Source organism: Sinocyclocheilus grahami, unplaced genomic scaffold, assembly GCF_001515645.1.
Source record: "Sinocyclocheilus grahami isolate Dianchi unplaced genomic scaffold, SAMN03320097.WGS_v1.1 scaffold18.1, whole genome shotgun sequence".
NCBI lineage: Eukaryota > Metazoa > Chordata > Actinopteri > Cypriniformes > Cyprinidae > Sinocyclocheilus > Sinocyclocheilus grahami.
Genome location: NW_015505197.1, coordinates 106,417 through 126,965, shown reverse-complemented (window position 1 = coordinate 126,965; position 20,549 = coordinate 106,417). Strand labels below are relative to the sequence as shown.

The window sequence follows — 20,549 nt, the reverse complement described above, 5'->3', positions numbered from 1 at the left end:
GCTGTGGCTTTAATTCCTTTAGAAACAATGATGCTACCAGCTCCTTGTTGAGAAAGATAATGTAGCTCTTGAGCGATTAAGATATTTAGTTGATAAAACTGTGGGGCAGCGCTAAAAAGTTTGATCTTTTTTCAGCAACGTGATCTGTGTGAGTGACTGCACTTAACATCAAACTGCTTCTGTTTCACACAAATGCTGGCACAGACGTGCATGTTCGGCTAGAGTCGCTTTGAACTCATGCATCTTCGGAAGCGGAGCTGCACGGAAAGTTACAAAAAATGTTGTGCACATCGCCACGCGCACTCAAAGCGAACTTCCGCCAACACCGCGATGACGTCATATTTGCTTTGTGCACCTAAGCAAACTTGCGGATGCGTAGAGTATAAATCAGCCTTGAGAGTGTGTGTGTTAGATACAGTGAAGACAGTGCGTTAGTTTAGAACTCTTCTAATTTTTTTTTTAATTGTTGAGAGTGTGTTAATTTGTGCACTGATAACCTACCATCAATGTAAATTATTTTTTAAATATATTAGAATGAGTACATTACAATATACATTTATTAGAACAAGTACATCATTATTTATGGTCTTAAAAACAATATGCAAAACAATCAGAATATTGTACCTGGTGGGGAGTGCACAATGTAAACATGGAACATATGCCATGACCTATATTATACTGTGGTACAGTTATGGAGGCCCTTCATAATGCAGAGGTCAGCTGCCTGCTCTGCCAATAGTTAGAAATGGCACTATAGTGTTTAATAAACAGCTGTTTTACTAAATTCTGCTGAGGTGAAATTCAGTGCAGTCATGTATCGTGATACGTATCGTATCGTGGTCTCTGTATCATGATGCGTATCATATCGTGACTTTGCTGGTGATACACAGCCCTATTATTTATGCATGCTATTTATTTTTTTAAATAAGTCTCTTATGCTGACCAGACTGCATTTATTTGATCAAAAATACAGTAAAAACTTTAAGATTGTGAAATATGATTACAATTTAAAGTAACTGTTTTAGCAAATGGCTGCAATATAACAGAGTGAAAAATGTAAGGGGGTCTGAATACTTTCCGTACCCACTGTATTTTTAAAATGTTATTTATTCCTGTCCTGGCAATGCTCATTTTTATGCTGATTTGACAGTGAACATTTCTTTTTATTACCAATGTTGAAAGCAGTTGTGCTTAATATTTTTGTGAAATCCATTATACATTTTATTTCAATAATCTTTGAGGAATAGAAAATTCCAAAGAACAAAATTTATTTGAAAGATAACATTATAAATGTCTTTACTATCACTTTTGATAAAATTAATGCACCTTTGCTGAATAAGAAAAAAAGAAAACATATAGCTGAATCGTTTCACCTAATTGCATTTTCCCACCAGGTTGAACTTCTTGAAGCAGCTCTTGAACACAATACTATTGTCTGCTTAAATACTGGCTCAGGGAAGACCTTTATCGCAGTACTCCTAATCAAAGAACTCTCCCACCAAATCCGCGGAGAGGATGGGAAGAGAACAGTTTTCCTGGTGAATGCAGGTGAGGAATTGTCTAGTCTGCCATGTGATGTAAACACATTAAAACATGATCAAACTCTTTCTGTATGTTTATTAATCTTAATTCTGATTTGTTCGTTTTCCCAATTGAAGCATCATCTGTGGTTCAGCAAGCATCTACTGTAAGAACCCACTCTGATCTCCAGGTGGGCGACTACATGTCAGAGGACATGACATCATGGCCCGAGGAGATGTGGAACAGAGAGATGATGGAGAATCAGGTGTGATTATACATTTTCCATTTAACGTGCCTATGAATTTATTCATATAATTGTTGAACGGATTGATGAGGTGTCATTGGGCAGTCTCTCTTCTGTTATATTCTCCCATCCTCATCCCTTTCTTTTCCATAATGTCTGTTCTTTCAGGTGCTGGTCATGACGTGCCACATCTTCTTCCATGTGTTAAAAAATGGAGTCTTGCCACTATCAAAAATCAACCTGCTGGTTTTTGACGAATGCCACCTTGCAATCACAGACCATCCTTATCGGGAAATAATGAAGGTGAAATTGCAGTCTGTTACAGCATTGAACAGGTGCTATGAAATCACATCTGTCAGTGTAAAGAGATGGATGATAAAGGTCTCATCTAAGTGTCACTCTAAAGGTGTCGATCCATTATTATAGTATTAATGGGCTTGTATTTAGTCCTGGAGATTGAACGTAGGCACTGATAAGATATTGTTGCTCGTCTGAAACGCATTCTAACTGAACATTTTTATTTTGAAGACTAATACTTTCTGGCACATTATAAGTTCGGAGTAAAACGGTTAGTCCACCCCAAAATAAAAAAAAAATCTGTCATTATTTACTCACCCTCATTTCAAAGAATGTCTGTGGAACATAAAAGATGATGTTTTTGAGAAATGTGTCCATACAGTGGAAGTCAATGGGCTTCAATGTCGTTTGGTTCCCAACGTTCTTCAAAATATCTTCTTTAGTGCAGAAGAAAGAATTTCATACATGTTTGGAATGACATGCAGGTTAGTAAATGATGACAGAATTAGCTTTTTTGGGTGAATCATCTCTTTATATTTGAAGATTGGCTGAATGCAGATATTTTGATTTCTCTGAATATGTGATCTTTTCTGAGGAGAGTCATATTTTAGTTATAACAATTACTTATTTAAAAAATGCAAGCCATCGCTGTGGAAGTTGCATTCACTTAACATTTTAGCACTGCAGTAGAATACATTGGTTGTAATTAGAGTTGTGCTGAAACTGTAATTCATTGAGATGGTTGTTTTTTTCCCCCTCATGATTTTGAAGCACATATGCTGGAAATCGGATCACACAATTGTGTTTTCGTGATTGATCACTGCTGTCAATTTTGAGTGCTTTGTCCAACTTTAATTCAAGCTAGATAGATCATATTTTAAGGTAGTTGGTGATAACCATATCTACATATAATGTTTTATTAAACAGTGCCAGTCTTCTTTACAGGTTTGTGAGGGTTGCCCAGGCTGTCCTCGCATTTTGGGTCTGACTGCTTCCATTTTAAATGGCAAATGTGACCCTTGTGATCTGGAGGAGAAGATTCAGAACCTGGAAAAGATTCTGCAGAGCAGTGCAGAAACTGCCACTGATCTTGTGGTGCTGGATAGGTATAGTTTTCCTTGTAAAACTCTCTAATTTTCACAATAGGATTGAAAAAAAAATGTTTGTCTGTCATTTAAGTATCATTTACTATAGATATCTCTTGCATGTGTGTTTATGTCCAGGTATGCGTCCCAGCCTCGTGAGGTGGTGCTGGATTGTGGGCTGTACCAGGATCAGAGTGGGCTCTCTGAGAGGCTTTTAAATGAGCTGGATGAAGCCCTTCATTTTCTTAATGACTGCAACTTATCTGCTCATCGAGAAGATAGAGATCCCACATTCATCTCCAAACAGGTTCTTCTTTAGGGTCTTATTTTAAAGCAACAATACCCTTGACCGGAACATCCTGTTGTGATTTCAAATCACTGTGTTCTGATTGTGTGATTGTTTATCACAAGGTGCTGAATGACTGCCGTGCCGTGTTGACTGTGTTGGGCCCTTGGTGCGCCGATAAAGCTGCAGGAATCATGGTCCGGGAGCTGCAGAAATATATCAAACATGAACAGGAAGAGCTGAACCGCAAGTTCCTGTTGTTCACAGACACCATTCTGAGAAAAATCCATGCCTTATGTGAGGAGCATTTCTCCCCAGCTTCCCTAGACCTGAAGTTTGTCACTCCCAAGGTCATCAAACTTCTGGAGATTCTCCACGAGTACAAGCCTTTCGAACGGCAGCAGTTTGAGAGTGTGGAGTGGTACAATAATCGCAATCAGGACAATTATGTTTCTTGGAGCGATTCTGAGGACGAAGATGAGGATGAAGAGGCGGAGGCAAAGGAAAAGCCCGAAGCTAATTTTCCGTCGCCTTTTACCAACATCCTCTGTGGAATCGTCTTTGTGGAAAGGCGATACACTGCAGTTGTTTTAAACAGGTTTGTTTGCAGTGCTTCACTGTCTTTCTTGGAAATTTTATACAAACAATAAATGTACTAAAACTAAAATCAATCATTTTCAATGCAAAAAATTAATTTAGGAATTAGGATTGGACTGATAGACGATGCCATTGATAGACATCACGATGTTGAGCCGACATCGTGACCCCCATACCCCGAATCCGCCGCATCCCAATACCATGTTCGGAAAGAAAATGACGTGCATACGGAACCCCTAAAGGGAATAAATGGGATGGGAGGAAAATACATATTTTATTAATTTCTCTCGCAGTTATATCAATGGGTAACTATACAGTATATAAATTGCGGGCATCAGGGAGCCGCTATTATGCCTGGCATTGAAACTGCTTTTGAATGCAAGATTGCTTTTTAGTTTCACTTTCACTTTCGAGATTCATGATCACACGTACTATGGAGCGGCAGTACTTGCCACACATTTTACAAGATTAGATGTTTGTCAGTGGTGCTGAGGATCTGCAAATCATTCGCCATCGTCATTGCGAATTATTTCGTCATCGTCCATCGCGATGTTTCATTGTAGACATTGTCCGATGCCAATGTTGTAGACATCGCCCAACTCTATTAGGAATCACATTATTATAATGTACAATATGAAAAATGGAGATTTATTTTGTGATTCACTATAGATAACAATTAACAGTATTTTTTAATTATTAGTGTTTTAAATAGTAACTGAATATTAAAGGCAAAGGTAATCTAAATATATAAAAAGGATTTGATTGCTACGATACTATTTGAGCAAAATACAGTAAAAACTGTAATATTGTGAAATATTATAACAATTTAAAATAGCTGCTTTCTATTTTAATATGTTTTAAAATCTAATTTATTCCTGTGCTGGCCAAGCTGAATTTTTAGCAGTCATTACTCCAGTCTTCAGTGTCACATGACCCTTCAGAAATCATTCTAATATGCGGACTTGGAGCTCAAGAAACATTTATTATCAATATTGAAAACAGTTGTGCCGTGTAATATTTTTGTGGAAACCATGATACATTTTTTCAAGATTCTTTGATCAGAAAGTTCAAAAGAATGGCATTTATATGAAATAGAAATATTTTGTAATGTTTTAAATGTCTTTATTGTCACTTTTGCTCAATTTAATGTGTCCTTGTTGAATAACAGTATTGATTTCTTTAAAAAATAAAAAAACTTGATCACTCGAATCTTGCATATTTAAAGGGATAGTTTTAAATAGTTAGAAAATTCTGGCATTAATTGCTCACCCTCATGTTGTTCCAAACCCGTAAGACCTTTGTTCATCTTCGGAACACAAATTAAGATATTTTTGATGAAATCCAAGAGCTTTCTGACCCTGCATAGACAGCAATGTAATTACTGTGTTCAAGGGCCAGAAAAGGTAGTAAGGACATCGATAAAATAGTCCATGTGACATCAGGGGTTCGATTGACATGGAAGAGAATAAATTGTTGAGTAAAGTCGTTATTTTTGTTTTCTTTGCGCACAAAAAGCATTCTGATAGCTTCATAAAATAGGTTGAACCACTGATGTGAAATATCCCTTTAAATTTTCCAAAGGTACTTGAATGCACCTTGTATTATTTGTGTGCATCAGACTTATCAAGGAGGCAGGGAAGCAGGACCCAGAGCTGGCCTACATCAGTAGCAACTTCATCACAGGTCACAGCATTGGCAAGAACCAGCCTCGCAACAAACAAATGGAGGTGGAATTCAGAAAACAAGAGGAGGTGAGCGAGTTCAGCAGTCCTAGAAAGTCTCTTGTGCAACTTCCTTAGCTTGTGCTGATCATAATTGTTTTTGCTGATTCACATTACTGTCCAGGTCCTGAGGAAGTTCAGAGCCCATGAAACCAACTTGCTCATTGCAACCAGCATTGTGGAAGAAGGCGTTGATATTCCAAAGTGCAATTTGGTCGTTCGGTTTGACCTGCCGACAGAGTACCGGTCGTACGTGCAATCCAAAGGTCGCGCCCGGGCTCCAGTCTCCAATTACATCATGCTAGCTGACAGCGAACGGACAAAAACATTTGAGGAAGACCTCAAGACCTACAAGGCCATAGAGAAGGTCAGCAGGTTTAATGAGATTTCCAGAAATGTGTGTGTACGTTAAAATGTGTTATTCTAATAGTTGTATGTCTTTTAGATCCTCCGAAATAAGTGCTCGAAGTCAGCAGAATCCAGTGATTTTGAACTGGAGCCAGTGACCGATGATGACAATGTTTTACCACCTTACGTCCTGCGCTCAGAGGACGGCGGCCCCCGTGTCACGATTAACACAGCCATTGGGCACATCAACAGGTCCGTTTCCGTTTCTAAATCAAAGATTGCTATATTTTATATTTTTTATTAATGTCATTCTTAAATGCTTTTGTGTGTTGTACAGATATTGTGCTCGCTTGCCCAGTGATCCATTCACTCATCTTGCTCCAAAGTGTAAAACTGTGGAGCTTAAGACTGGAGGTTATCAGTCCACACTCTTCCTACCCATTAACTCACCACTCAGAGTTCCTGTCACCGTGAGTTCTTGCCCAAATATATTTGATATTTTTCTAAATATTCTGACATTCACTCTTCTTTGCTAGGAGTTAAATGGAGAGTTTAGCCAGACTGTCAGAGTTTCCTCACCCTTGTGTTATTCCAAACCTGTTAGACTGACTTTCTTCCATGGAACACAAAAGGAGATGTTTTGAAGAATGTTCACGCTGCTTTTTTCCATGCAATGAAAGTGGATGGAAACCATGAGCTGTCAAACTCCAAAATAAGAAAAAAGCACCAGAAAAGTTATTTATGCCCATATGATTCTTCCTGTTAGACACAGACTGAAATTTAAGGTTTTCACTGACAATCTTTCCTTGAAAATCCATGGCAGCAATGGTCACCATACACTTTCATTGTATGAAACAGAATAGTTTGAACGTTCTGCTATAAGTATTTTGTGTTCCATGGAACAAAGTCATACAGATTTTGAAGGACAGGAGGATGAAAAATGTGCAAAAATGTGTGCAATTTTTCTAAAAAAAAAATCCCTGATTAAAAGTAAAAAGTCTTCTAAATGTTTCTTCATCCCTTTAGGGGCCAACAATGAATTGTGCAAGACTTGCTGAGAAAGCTGTTGCTCTTCTCTGTTGTGAAAAGCTGCACAAAATTGGTGAGCATGAAAAAGTCTAAATATATGCAATTTCTGATGCATTGTGGGACTGAGATGCACTGACTGATGTGAGATATTTCTTTCTAGGTGAACTGGATGATCATTTGATGCCAGTGGGAAAGGAAACTGTGAAGTATGAGGAGGAGCTGGACCTGCATGATGAGGAGGAGACGAACGTGCCAGGAAGACCAGGCTCCACCAAACGGAGACAGTGTTACCCAAAAGCCGTAAGTGTCATGAACCCGAAATACCTTTCTAAAGTCTGTCAGGATTCATGTTTTTTTTGGTACCACCATAGTTTGGGGTTGGTAAGTGTCTTTTATGCACTTATTGCATGTATTTGACCAGAAATACAGTGAAACTAATATTGTGAGATAATATTATAGCACATAATTTTAACATCTTTACAGTCATCGTTTGATCAATTTAGTCCGTCCTTGCTGAATCAAGGATTATTTTTGTTTATTTATTTTTATTTATTTATTTATTTATTTTTAAGTACAATGTGTAGAAGGTATACAGTCATGTTGGATATGCTGTCTTGTAGATACCAGAGTGTCTGCGGGGTTGTTACCCTGTGCCAGAACAGCCTTGCTACCTTTACGTAATAGGGATGGTCCTCACCACTCCTCTTCCTGATGAGCTCAACTTCCGGCGGAGGAAGCTGTACCCACCGGAGGACACTACCCGATGTTTTGGCATTCTGACAGCTAAACCAATACCTCGGGTAATCACCTTTCATTTAACTTCTCTTTCTGAATCTGTAGATCTTTGGAGAAGAACTTGTCGATCTTTATTCATTGTGAATTGCTTTGATAATTATTTTGAGTACAGTTGCATTTATCCTTCATTTGATATTTGATTATATCTGAAATTCATTAACTTGCCTTGAACTTTTAAGTAAACAACATGCTTTTTTCCCCGGTTCTATGTCACCAGATCCCTCACTTCCCTGTGTATACACGTTCTGGTGAGGTGACTATTTCGATTGAGCTGCAGAAGTCGGGCTTTACTCTGAGCGTGGAGCAGCTGGAGCTGATCACACGTTTGCACCAGTACATCTTCTCCCACATCCTCCGTCTTGAAAAGCCAGCACTAGAGTTTAAGCCCGTAGAGGCAGATTCTGCATATTGCATTCTACCTCTCAACATTGGTGAGTGCAGTCAGTCAGACCGAGATGTTGTCTTATCGTATTACAGAGAAAACTGTCAAACAAAGAAATTTAATTATATTTTAAAAAGTATTATAGATTTATTTTAGTCTTTTTTTGTGTTATTAGTAACAGAAAAGCAAACACTATAACTTTCTCGTATACAGTCTAGATTCTGAAAATATGCATTTGTCATTTAAACTAGTCTTTAAATATCTAATAAATGTTTAATTCAAAGAATCTTGCAAACATTAGCGAATTCAGCTATTAAATCATATGAAGAGTGCATTTTTTACAAAAATGAGCGATAAACTTGATATACTAGATTTCATACTATTCTGTGCTGAATCCATTTGGTCACTGTCATGTTCTTATGTTCATTGAAGTTAGCATTACATAGTTTTTTAGAAAATATGATTTCTGGTGCAGACTTACCAGATTGCTGAGTGCACTGTTGGTTACAGTGTCTACTTCTTTATTTGTGAAAATATACTATACAATACTACAATAATAGGAAGATTATATCTAAAATATAAATACATTTTTAAAATCTAAAAGTATAATTTATTTTACAGGTTTATTTTTTTTATCAAGTTCAAGTGATAATTTAAAATTTTCAAACCTGTTTCTAATTTAGTAAATATTATCTAAAGTAAACATGTATTTCATTGCATCTTGTGTTGCTTAAGGGAGAACTTGCACAATTGGTGGCTGACTAAATACTTTTTTTCCCCCACTGTATATACACATTAACACATATGTCCGCTTTATATCTGCCATCGGCCACACTGCTCTCTACTGGCTAAAAAATCTTTATTAGTTGACCACTTGCTGCAGCTCTAGTCCTATAACTTCTGTTCTGTTTAGTTGAGGATTCCAATACGTTGGACCTGGATTTCAAGTTCATGGAGGATATTGAAAAGTCTGAAGCACGTATTGGCATTCCAAATACTCAGTACACTAAGAAAAACCCATTCATTTTCAAATTGGAGGACTACCAGGATGCTGTCATCATTCCAAGGTACAAAAGTAACTTAAAGTGATCTTTAAGTCTTATTGTACTTGCAATTAAGCTTTCATTGATGACTTACTGTATACTGGGCTTTTGTTTTCTCTGAAGTTGAACTCTACCCCTCTGTCTCGTTCTTCCCTCTCAGGTATCGTAATTTTGACCAGCCACATCGGTTCTATGTGGCTGACGTTTACACAGACCTCACCCCACTCAGTAAATTCCCCTCTCCAGAGTACGAGACTTTCGCTGAGTACTACAAAACCAAGTACAACCTGGACCTGTCTAATGTTAACCAGCCCCTACTGGATGTGGACCACACATCTTCAAGGTAGGAAAAAAAAGACATTCTGGTATGTGCTCTTTTTTTCTTCCTGAGAAATTCATTATATGTCCATGGTGGTCTTTTCCTGTAGATTGAATCTTTTAACTCCCCGGCACCTTAATCAAAAGGGGAAAGCCCTTCCTCTCAGTAGTGCGGAGAAGAGAAAGGCCAAGTGGGAAAGCCTACAAAACAAACAGGTATTAACTGATGGAAAGAATTTGCGGTGATAATTATAAGTCATCATACCTGAATTAAGTCTAATCACACCATCTTGTTTTGAGTATTTCCTCCCACTGAGAGCAGTAAAGGATGAACAGAGGTTTGACTCGCATCATATAACAGTTTTTGGTTGTATTTCTGTTCCATCTGCTTAGATTTTAGTTCCAGAGCTCTGTGCCATTCACCCCATCCCAGCCTCTTTGTGGAGGAAAGCGGTCTGCCTTCCCAGCATTCTCTACAGACTTCACTGCCTTCTGACGGCCGAAGAGTTGCGGTCTCAGACAGCCATTGACGCTGGTGTAGGGGCTCAGACCCTGCCTCCTGATTTCAGGTCAGTTAAAAAAAAATCCACAAATCATATGCATAACACTCAATCGCTCTTTTCCAAACTCTAGTGAGCTCTCTCAATAGACAGCTTTGCAAGGCAAGAGTACGCCTGCTCTAAAACATATTATGCATTGTTTTGACAAAATTCATCATCATAAGAAAATATGCTTCTCAATAATGAACTGCATCAAGCTCATTTTAAACAAATGGTGAGCAAAGTGGCAGAAAAGCATTTCATTCTGTATTTGTTAACAAGCATTGTTAAAAATGGTTGATTCTAATTAGTGGTTGAACAATATTTTGCCAAAGACAATATATTGGCCAGCAAATTTTAATTATTGGCCGATAAATTGTTTCTGCTTGGCCGATAAATGTTGGAAGTGGTGCTTTATTTTGGCACCATTTACAATGGAGGACTTTTATTTTGACAGCGTTGAGAATTCCAGTGCATGAGTGCAGTATACATTTTTTATTTTTTTTTTATTTTACAGGTTTATTTTTTCAATTTCCAATTTTTTTTCACATTGATTCATTTTCAAATTATTTATTTATAATTTTGTACCATATATATATACACCCGCCCCCCCATTGCACCTGCATTGTCATTGGCCATCAAAAAATCTTTACTGATCAACCACTAATTCTAATTTCAAAATGATAACATTGGCATGTGCAGTGTACTTTATTTTTATTAAAGTGTTGTTGTATCGTTAGCTTAGCAACATGCTAATGCCAAACTCTATTGGATTCATTTGTAACTCGTGTCATATGTGTGGTACGGAGAGCTACTGCCTTTATAAAGCGTTCTAATTCATTTGTGGGGTAACATCTCAGTTAGAGTGACCTTAGACCTTAGAAAGCAGCTGGCTTCAGCAGTGACAGCATTTTAGGAAGTGCTCCCATTTGAGTCCTAATCTTATTGAATATAACCCCAGGTATCCAAATTTGGATTTTGGATGGAAGAAATCCATCGATAGCAAGTCTTTCATTTCCTGCCCCAGTGCATGTATGGAAGACGACGATCACTGTAAACACGGCACAAGCTCCGATTCAGACCACACTGCCCAGGAGGGCTGCAGTACGGAGGCCTCCCAGCCTCCAGAGGGCACTCTCCCCTGTGAGAACTGCAACACACCAGATGAAAAGCTAGAAACCCACCCTGTGCTCCCTGTGACTGATCTCCAGACGCCGAACAAAGACAAGAGTGACTGCGTCTGTTCCCGAAACCTCAACGGCACTCGGAGCAACAGCGACAACGACAACCTTCCACACAGACGTGACATTTGCCAATGCTCTCAGCTGGGCCCTCTGGAGAGTGACCTATCAACACAAACCACTACCTCAGTTCCTGTGAGGCCCTCTCTAGCCGGCGAGCCACAGCCCCAGCCCAGCGATGAATGTACCCCAGGCAGGAACTCAGATCTCTGCGACGGACATGTGAAAAAACCTACCTCAAACTGTTGCCCCAAACCAGAGATGGCAACCAGCACCACAGCACCTTCAGAAGTGTCATCAGAGGTCTCTGACGTGACATCTACATTAGCCTGCACAGGTCCAGCCTGGGATTCTCCGAAAACCTTGGGCCCCAACCCCGGCCTCATCTTGCAGGCCCTGACCCTCTCCAACGCCAGTGATGGCTTCAATCTAGAGAGGTTGGAGATGTTGGGCGACTCTTTCCTGAAACACGCCATCACCACCTACCTGTTCTGCACTTACCCTGACGCCCACGAGGGCAGGCTGTCATACATGAGGAGCAAGAAGGTATGATTCAGCCACAATGACTAAGATTATTAGTGTAACTGCAAAACAAAAAAACTCTTAACACCTTAGTTACCACATAATAATGCATTGTGAGCAACCGATAGTATTGTATAAGTTTTACATGGGATTTTTTTTGACTAATCTTATATATTTGCAAATCAAGTTGTACTTTTCCTTAATTTTTTTTAAATATTCACTATTTTAATAGTTTCTTTATTTTACATAGTTTAAATATTCTTAAATATTAATAAATATTAAGCCTTGTGTGGTGTTCATATTTTTCAGTCAGTGTTCGTTCGTGGGTCTGGTGGACCCGCAGCATTTTTGGGTTTTTAATTCAACACAATCAAAAATATTTTGCTAAAATACTCAACAGATGTTTACTTCATCCTGATTACAAGCAATATAAACAGCATATATGGTTAATATTTGCCCTTTTACAATTGTTGGATTTTTGTACAGTGTGGTCATTGAAAATTTGTTCTGAAATATGTTCTTCACAGAAAATGAGCCAAGGTTTGAAAAAATAATTCTTCATATCATTTTTCTTTTGATAAAAAAATGAAAGCGGGTCCCACAGACCCGAACACCATACAAGGGTTAATACACTGTAAAAAAAGATAAAGCTAAAGATTAAAACAAAGATTACTGAAGTGTGTTTTACGAGAAAGTACAATTTCAGTTTTTCTACTTCAAAATTTCATGCTTAACTCATTGTGTTTCTTGCTGTTTCTTTGTAATTGTTTGTAAAATTTGAGTAAACGTTTTTTCCATTCCTACTTTTTTCAGTGTAAGAAATTTAATTTAAATAATATATCTTAAATAATAATTTATTTTTAAAAAGTTTAATTTTAATATACTTAAATATAAGTAATACTAAACAGTATTAATAAATAGTATTATTAAATATTAATATATGTAATGCTATTAAACACAATGTTGTTGTTGTTGTTATTATTATGTATTTATTTTTACATTGCAAAATAAATTTTGCACCAGGAGCTGATTTTTATTTATTTTTTGTAGATATTGTCAGCCTTAGTTGCATTTTGTAGGTTTACTTTTTTAAACTTGATAGTTACATTTAAGTTCGTTCTTGTAAAATAATTTCCCTTTGCTTTGTACTAATAGAATATTCACCGTTTAAAGTCTGATGAATTTGTAAGACTTGGATATTGAACTGTTTTCGGTTTTCGTCACACATGGCTTTGCAGTTACTTGTGTTTTATTGAGGAGATTATAATTTCATTCAAATTACTGTTACCAATTTATAAAGGTTTTGGCAACCGATGTGCCTCATATTTATTTGAATACTGCTTAATTTATTTATACTTCACGTGTTATATGAAAACAAACTTCTTTTGCTCTGATATCTCCAGGTCAGCAACTGTAACCTTTATCGCCTGGGGAAGAAAAAGGGCCTTCCCAGTCGAATGGTGGTATCCATATTTGATCCCCCAGTAAACTGGCTTCCCCCCGGCTATGTTGTGAATCAGGACAAAAGCAGCACAGACAAGTGGGACTCAGATGAGGTATGAGTCAGAGACCGACTCCGTTTGTTTACCAGATAGCTCAAGTCACGCTTAACCCAATATCAACATGCATCTTCATGCACAATTACAAGTCTGTTTACATGGCCCTGTGCCTTGAGCTGAGGAACATCTTGGCAGCATTGAGCTGCAGTTGTTTCCTGTCATTGCCACTAGGGGGCAGGTTCATCCTTTGTGGGTGAAACTGGGTTTCAGAATGGAGGACAGAATTTATGCAGTTGTTTATTTTACATTAAAAAGATTAGAAATAGTCAGTTCAGCATGGCACACCTTTGGTTTGATTTCACCTTTGGTTTTAAGCTAATGCCAACAAATCTTCCACAGTTGTTGTCACTTGTTGTCTCCAGGGCAATTACTTCCAAGACTCTGAATACAAGAAATGGATGAAAAAGTAAAAAGGCATTAGTAATAATGCAATGATCATATACAACAAACCAAATCAAACTCTCTCATTCAAACCATTTGCAAATACGAAGACTTTAAAACTAATGTAACTGTATGAATGTATGCTTCATATTTTGGGAAGGACATTTTAAAATTTTAGTAGGCTAATATTTGTATTTTTTCAACTATATAAATTGAAGATACACTGCCATTTCAAAAGTTTGGTCAGTAATTTTTTTTAAATATATTAATTTAGTAGATTAAGTTGATCAAAATTGACAATTAAGACATTTATAATGTTACAAACGATTTCTGTTTCAAATAAGTCATGGTTTCCACAGAAATATTAAGCAGCACAAAGGTTTTCATCATTGATATTCATAAGACATTTTTTCTTGACTTCAAATCAACGTATTGGAATGATTTCTGAAGGATTATGTGACACTGAAGACTGGAAATATTAAACAGCTGTTTAAAATAGTAATAATATTTCACAATATTACAGTTTTTAGTATATTTTTGATCAAATAATTGCCGTTTTGGTGACTTCTTTTAAAAACATTACAAAATCTTTCCAGCCCCCTAATATTTTTCACATTATCAAAACAAAAGCAACTTTTATTCTGTAATTTGGGAAATGCAACATTATATATTGTAAAAATCTTATCACAATGCGTAAATATACGCATTGAAATTCAAGATATCTGCAGGCCTTAACCCAAGGCACAATTCAAAGAAACATGTCAGGTCAGGAAGAGCCACGATTATTTAAAATGAAATCTATGAAATATTAAGTAGAAGCCACAGTTTTCCATCTGTGTTTAAGCATATGTAATGTATTAGGACATGTGCACAGAACCAAGTAAGAAAAATGGAAAGAACTCTGCTTCTGGTTTCTACCAGCCCTCTCCATGGTTTTGACAGAGGCTGGCTGTATGTTTTGGGACGCTCTATGTAGTTCGGGGTGTATATGTATGGTATGAATGTACTAAATTTGCCTTGGGTACTGTAATTTTAAGTGTCACTTCCATGTATTATTACAGTATTAGGTGTCAAGTGTATTAATATTTTAATGAATATGCAATAGACGTTTTCTCATATGGTCAGTGTTATGGCATATTGATGATTAAAAAAAGATTTTCAGGGCACATTTCAGCTTTTGAATCACATTAGATTGGATGAGTCATTGACTTGGACTGGAAGCCTGGGCTCTGTTGAGCTCTCCTGAGCAAACATAATACTGTGGTTGAACTAAAAGACATTTCAATTGTAATCTTTGCAAATCTGTTGTAGAGACTGAGCCTTGGCTTTACGTGGCTCTTGGACTCAACGTTCCTTTCGTGATGTTGTTTGGTTTGTTTTGTTTGAGCTGTAAGACATTGGGAAATCTGTTTTTGTTTCTCAGAATAAAGATTTGGCCAACGGAAAAGCCAGTGATGATGAGGATGATGACGATGAGGCAGAGGACGTGGAGGTCGAGCCGTCTAAAGAAGAGGTCAACGTGGAAGATGAACTGGAGTACTACTATGAGCACATCAGATTCATCGATAACATGCTGATTGGCTCCGGTGCCTTCGGGAAGAAGATCTCCCTCCAGCCGGCCGAGCCTGGCTACGAATGGAAAGCCCCCAAAAAAGCCCACAACTCCCACTTTTCCCCAGACGGCGGCACTGACGAGTTCGATTACAGTTCCTGGGACGCCATGTGCTACCTTGACCCCAGCAAAGCTGGCGAGGAGGATGAGTTCGTGGTGGGCTTCTGGAACCCCTCAGAGGAAAACTGTGGCACGGATATTGGGAAACAGTCCATCTCCTACGACCTTCACACTGAGCAGTGCATCGCCGATAAGAGCATAGCTGACTGTGTGGAGGCCCTGATGGGGTGCTACCTCACCAGCTGTGGGGAGAGGGCAGCCCAGCTGTTCCTGTGTTCCCTCGGCCTGAAGGTGCTCCCGGCGGAGAAGCAGAGTTCAGGGGGGTCGGCCAAGCTGCAGTACGGCTGGCTGAAGATCCCTCCGCGCTGCATGTTTGACCACCCGGATGCTGAGCGGACCCTCAACCACCTCATCTCTGGCTTTGAGAACTTTGAGAAGAAGATAAACTACACGTTTAAAAACAAGGCATATCTTCTGCAGGCTTTCACTCATGCCTCGTATCATTACAACACCATCACAGGTTTGTGGATGTTATTTACATAGCACAGTTTCTTTTAGGATTGTGGTCTGATTCAATCAATATTTCCTTTAGTCATTTGTAGGAGACACCTGCTCCCCAACCTTACTGAACAAAAACAGTACTGCTTTTGGGATTTTACCACTCATTACAACAAATACAAGTATTATTATTATATTTTATATTATATAATATCTAATAATAATCATAATCATAATAATAATAATAATAAATTAAAGGTTTACTTTAATATAATAATAATACATTCATTAAAACATTATTTAATATAAAATTGTTTTATTACTATTATTGTTCAATTATATAATTTGATTATAATAATAATTGATGATGATAATTTATTATTTTATTATCATAAAATAAGATAATTAGAATGAGCTTATTATTATTATTACTCTTATTATTATTACTACTACTATGACTACTACAACACATTTTTGTAATAAGTGGCTATTTAACAAAAGGTTTTACAATATAGCTTATTATATTATTTTATATAATAATGATTATTATATTAAATTATATAAAAAATATTATGCTTTCTCATACATTTTTGTAGTTAACATGTTGATTTCCACAGTTGTTTTGAGTTACTCACATAAAATATATTGCATAAAATTTACAAAACAAAAATGTACTGGTATGCCACGCAACTCCAAGTGTGAGACGAAGTATTGATGAATTGTATAACAATCTTTTTCAGTTTGTCTTCATTTTTGTTGTTCAAAGTAATACTTATTACAACATTACAGCAGTTGGGTCAGTATATTTGATTCTAACCAATAACTCATGAAAACTTTTTTTTTTAATTATGAAGATGCGGCTCAAAAGAATCATTTGTTTACAAATCTGCATACACTCATCGCACTGTATGTTTGTTGCATGCACCTGGCGAAAACAACAAATACTGTATTTTCAGTTGTGTTTTTCCACAATCACTTCATATTTCTTGTGCTGTGACTGTGTTATATTAATGTTCTGTGATATTAATGGTCTCTTTTTAACCTTCTTTGTACCAATCTGAACTTTGGACAGATTGTTATCAGCGGTTGGAGTTCCTTGGTGATGCAATTTTAGACTACCTCATAACAAAGCACCTTTATGAAGATCCCCGGCAGCACTCCCCAGGCGTGCTGACCGACCTGCGCTCTGCACTTGTCAACAACACCATATTTGCTTCCCTGGCTGTCAAGTACGATTACCACAAGTACTTCAAAGCTGTCTCAAAATGTACTGGTATGCCACGCAACTCCAAGTGTGAGACGAAGTATTGATGAATTGTATAACAATCTTTTTCAGTTTGTCTTCATTTTTGTTGTTCAAAGTAATACTTATTACAACATTACAGCAGTTGGGTCAGTATATTTGATTCTAACCAATAACTCATGAAAACTTTTTTTTTTAATTATGAAGATGCGGCTCAAAAGAATCATTTGTTTACAAATCTGCATACACTCATCGCACTGTATGTTTGTTGCATGCACCTGGCGAAAACAACAAATACTGTATTTTCAGTTGTGTTTTTCCACAATCACTTCATATTTCTTGTGCTGTGACTGTGTTATATTAATGTTCTGTGATATTAATGGTCTCTTTTTAACCTTCTTTGTACCAATCTGAACTTTGGACAGATTGTTATCAGCGGTTGGAGTTCCTTGGTGATGCAATTTTAGACTACCTCATAACAAAGCACCTTTATGAAGATCCCCGGCAGCACTCCCCAGGCGTGCTGACCGACCTGCGCTCTGCACTTGTCAACAACACCATATTTGCTTCCCTGGCTGTCAAGTACGATTACCACAAGTACTTCAAAGCTGTCTCGCCCGAACTGTTCCACGTGATCGATGATTTTGTGCAATTTCAGCTAGAGAAGAATGAAATGCAAGGAATGGATTCGGAGGTGAGCTATCATCTCACTATTATCTGTTAAAGATATTAGGCCTTGGAAATTATAATTTAATTTATACCATTGCCAACATATATGTATAATATTTCATAAAGATTTAGCACCGTGACATCATATCATTGGCGCTCATCTTGAATCTGGTCTGTGTTTGTATTTGTTTTCGTTTTTGGATTGTAAAAATGCAGTTGGATTTAATTTATTTTGAAATGGTTATCTTGGCACTGAATCTGGTCTTGTTTGACTGGAAAGCATTTTATGCCTAAGGGATAACACTGGATACTGAAAGAGGAAAGACAAATTGAATAAAATAAGCAATGTTCCCCATTAATTACATAGCTGGGTAATGTTGTCCCCAATATTGGACATTTAGGTCTTTTAAGCGAAATGCTAAAAGTAATTGATCGCAGTTCATTTTGAGAGGAAATACCATTACAGTACAGCATAGCTGTCAGTTCACATTTTAAGTTACGTCCACAATTCTTTTTTTTCTGCAAACCATTTTCTGCTGTTTGTAGTGTGTGATTAGTTTGGGGATGTGAATTTGACATGGATAAGCACAATTTTCTGTCCTGAGAGGAAACACTTATTTTTTGTGTATGTCTCATAGCTTCGCCGATCAGAGGAAGATGAGGAGAAGGAGGAAGACATTGAGGTCCCCAAAGCAATGGGAGACATCTTTGAATCGCTAGCTGGTGCAATTTACATGGATAGCGGGATGTCACTTGAGACAGTTTGGCAAGTGTATTATCCAATGATGAGGCCACTCATAGGTAAGGGCCAAAGACGTACAGACGAGTAAATCAGTTCTGCATTTCTGTTCCGTCTGATTGTCTGCCGGCTCATGTGGCGAAGACCATAAGTTCAGTCATTTTCAAACATCGTGCCATTTTTATGCATGATGAAATGCCAGATTGAAATGCGCTGCTTTTGTTTTTGCCTCGTTTTCTAGAAAAATTCTCCGCTAATGTCCCTCGATCCCCAGTGCGTGAACTCCTGGAGATGGAACCAGAGACGGCTAAGTTCAGGTGGGAATGTCTTTTCCTTGTACGCAAGCAACCTCTTAACATTATCATCTGCAAAATACACACACAGTAGCTATAATTTGAATGTGCAAAACTTGATGCACTGTAAAAGTTACTGTATCAGTGTGTGGTTCATAGCAAATATGAGGTCATTTTTAAAAATCTGAATCTCAATGTCAATTTCCGAGTTCCTACAAACTCCCTATAAGAGATTGGAAGCTATAATGTTGAGTATGGTTGGTTTGATACCAAAATGTTGGCTTTGGTGTATCAGTATCAACACTAAATGAACATGTTAGCCATGTTAGTGTTTGTATCAAAAACGTGTGGTTAATCTCATAATGTATAATATTAAAAAAAAAAATTAGTTATTATACATTATATAAAATGATGCATAGTATATTTAATAATAATAGTTATTATTATTATTATTATTATTGCTTTTTTTTAGAATTCAACAAATATAAGTAATTTGTTTTGCAGCCCAGGTAATAAACCGAAATATGAAAAATTATATAGTGAGTAGTAAATGTCTTTTTTTTTTTACTACTGTACTGGTTATACTAGTATATCACACAGCATAAAGTTTGCTTGATGCTTGCGGTAACTAAATTTCAATGATCATGTGGTCATATGATTTTGCTAAAAAGAACATTATTTTGTGTATTTGGTGTAATGCAATGTGTTTATGCGGTTTAAGGTTTAAAAAAATACTGTACTTTTCCACATACTGTACATTATTGTTGCTCCTCTATGTCCCACCTTTCTGAAACGCGTCGATTTTTACAAAGCTCATCGTTCTGAAAAGCGAGGTGTGCTCTGATTGGCCAGCTATCCAGTGCGTTGTGATTGGCGGAATACCTCAAGCGTGTGACGGAAATGTTACGCCCTTACCATACTGTGATGCAGTGTCCCTGCGCGACAAGTAAAAACCAATAAAACTGTCTTTTTACGCGTTGCATTGGGTATCGCGCCGCGTAATTATAAGACCATGTATGCATTTGTGATCTGAGAAAGGACAAACAACAAGCGCTACTCTACACTGCTCAAAACTCGCGTTTGAATCGTCAGTGGAAAATTCTTTAGATATGAAAACGTACTTACAGGCTGCGAGTCAGAAGCGCCAGACTGTCCTTGCAAAGTTGGAATTGCCCCACTTTATAGAAACAGACTTTGTGCACAGACGGCATTGTAGGCTACTCTCCCAGGTTCAGGAAACAGTCCTCTGTAAAATGTGCTGCACACATTTGAGTATTTGGGTTGAACTGTTCTGGAACAGTGTTGTTAATACAACTTAACCACTGATTTCTAGTTGTGTCCTCTTTTGGAAGACCAAACAAAGTAGGTTCGCTTTCACAACGAAACACACAGCGTCTCCACGACGTGGCAGCAGCGGCAACAATACTACAGCGAGAATAAAAGTTACGCCTTCTTTCTTTGCGTGAACATTTGGGCGGCGTTATGCAAATCTTCCCACACAGTGACGTAGACATGTGGGGGCGTGTT

At 37.5% G+C, this 20,549-nt stretch overlaps 1 protein-coding gene across 1 annotated transcript in view; it reads left to right on the top strand.

Annotated features, from left to right (window-relative positions):
* The window catches only part of LOC107552827 (endoribonuclease Dicer), a 40,319-nt gene that overhangs the window by 11,586 nt on the left and 8,184 nt on the right, over window positions 1-20,549 (top strand). Inside the window, exons 5-29 of the mRNA XM_016234820.1 lie at window positions 1,395-1,548; window positions 1,659-1,786; window positions 1,934-2,068; window positions 3,008-3,168; window positions 3,286-3,454; window positions 3,559-4,031; window positions 5,649-5,781; window positions 5,876-6,118; window positions 6,197-6,351; window positions 6,437-6,569; window positions 7,126-7,201; window positions 7,289-7,428; window positions 7,749-7,928; window positions 8,141-8,354; window positions 9,219-9,372; window positions 9,509-9,691; window positions 9,777-9,882; window positions 10,060-10,235; window positions 11,167-11,992; window positions 13,372-13,524; window positions 15,332-16,100; window positions 17,151-17,317; window positions 17,914-18,015; window positions 18,629-18,791; window positions 18,971-19,046. Of these exons, the coding sequence (XP_016090306.1) occupies window positions 1,395-1,548; window positions 1,659-1,786; window positions 1,934-2,068; window positions 3,008-3,168; window positions 3,286-3,454; window positions 3,559-4,031; window positions 5,649-5,781; window positions 5,876-6,118; window positions 6,197-6,351; window positions 6,437-6,569; window positions 7,126-7,201; window positions 7,289-7,428; window positions 7,749-7,928; window positions 8,141-8,354; window positions 9,219-9,372; window positions 9,509-9,691; window positions 9,777-9,882; window positions 10,060-10,235; window positions 11,167-11,992; window positions 13,372-13,524; window positions 15,332-16,100; window positions 17,151-17,317; window positions 17,914-18,015; window positions 18,629-18,791; window positions 18,971-19,046 (5,369 nt within the window). The remainder of the gene's footprint in view (window positions 1-1,394; window positions 1,549-1,658; window positions 1,787-1,933; window positions 2,069-3,007; window positions 3,169-3,285; window positions 3,455-3,558; window positions 4,032-5,648; window positions 5,782-5,875; window positions 6,119-6,196; window positions 6,352-6,436; window positions 6,570-7,125; window positions 7,202-7,288; window positions 7,429-7,748; window positions 7,929-8,140; window positions 8,355-9,218; window positions 9,373-9,508; window positions 9,692-9,776; window positions 9,883-10,059; window positions 10,236-11,166; window positions 11,993-13,371; window positions 13,525-15,331; window positions 16,101-17,150; window positions 17,318-17,913; window positions 18,016-18,628; window positions 18,792-18,970; window positions 19,047-20,549) is intronic.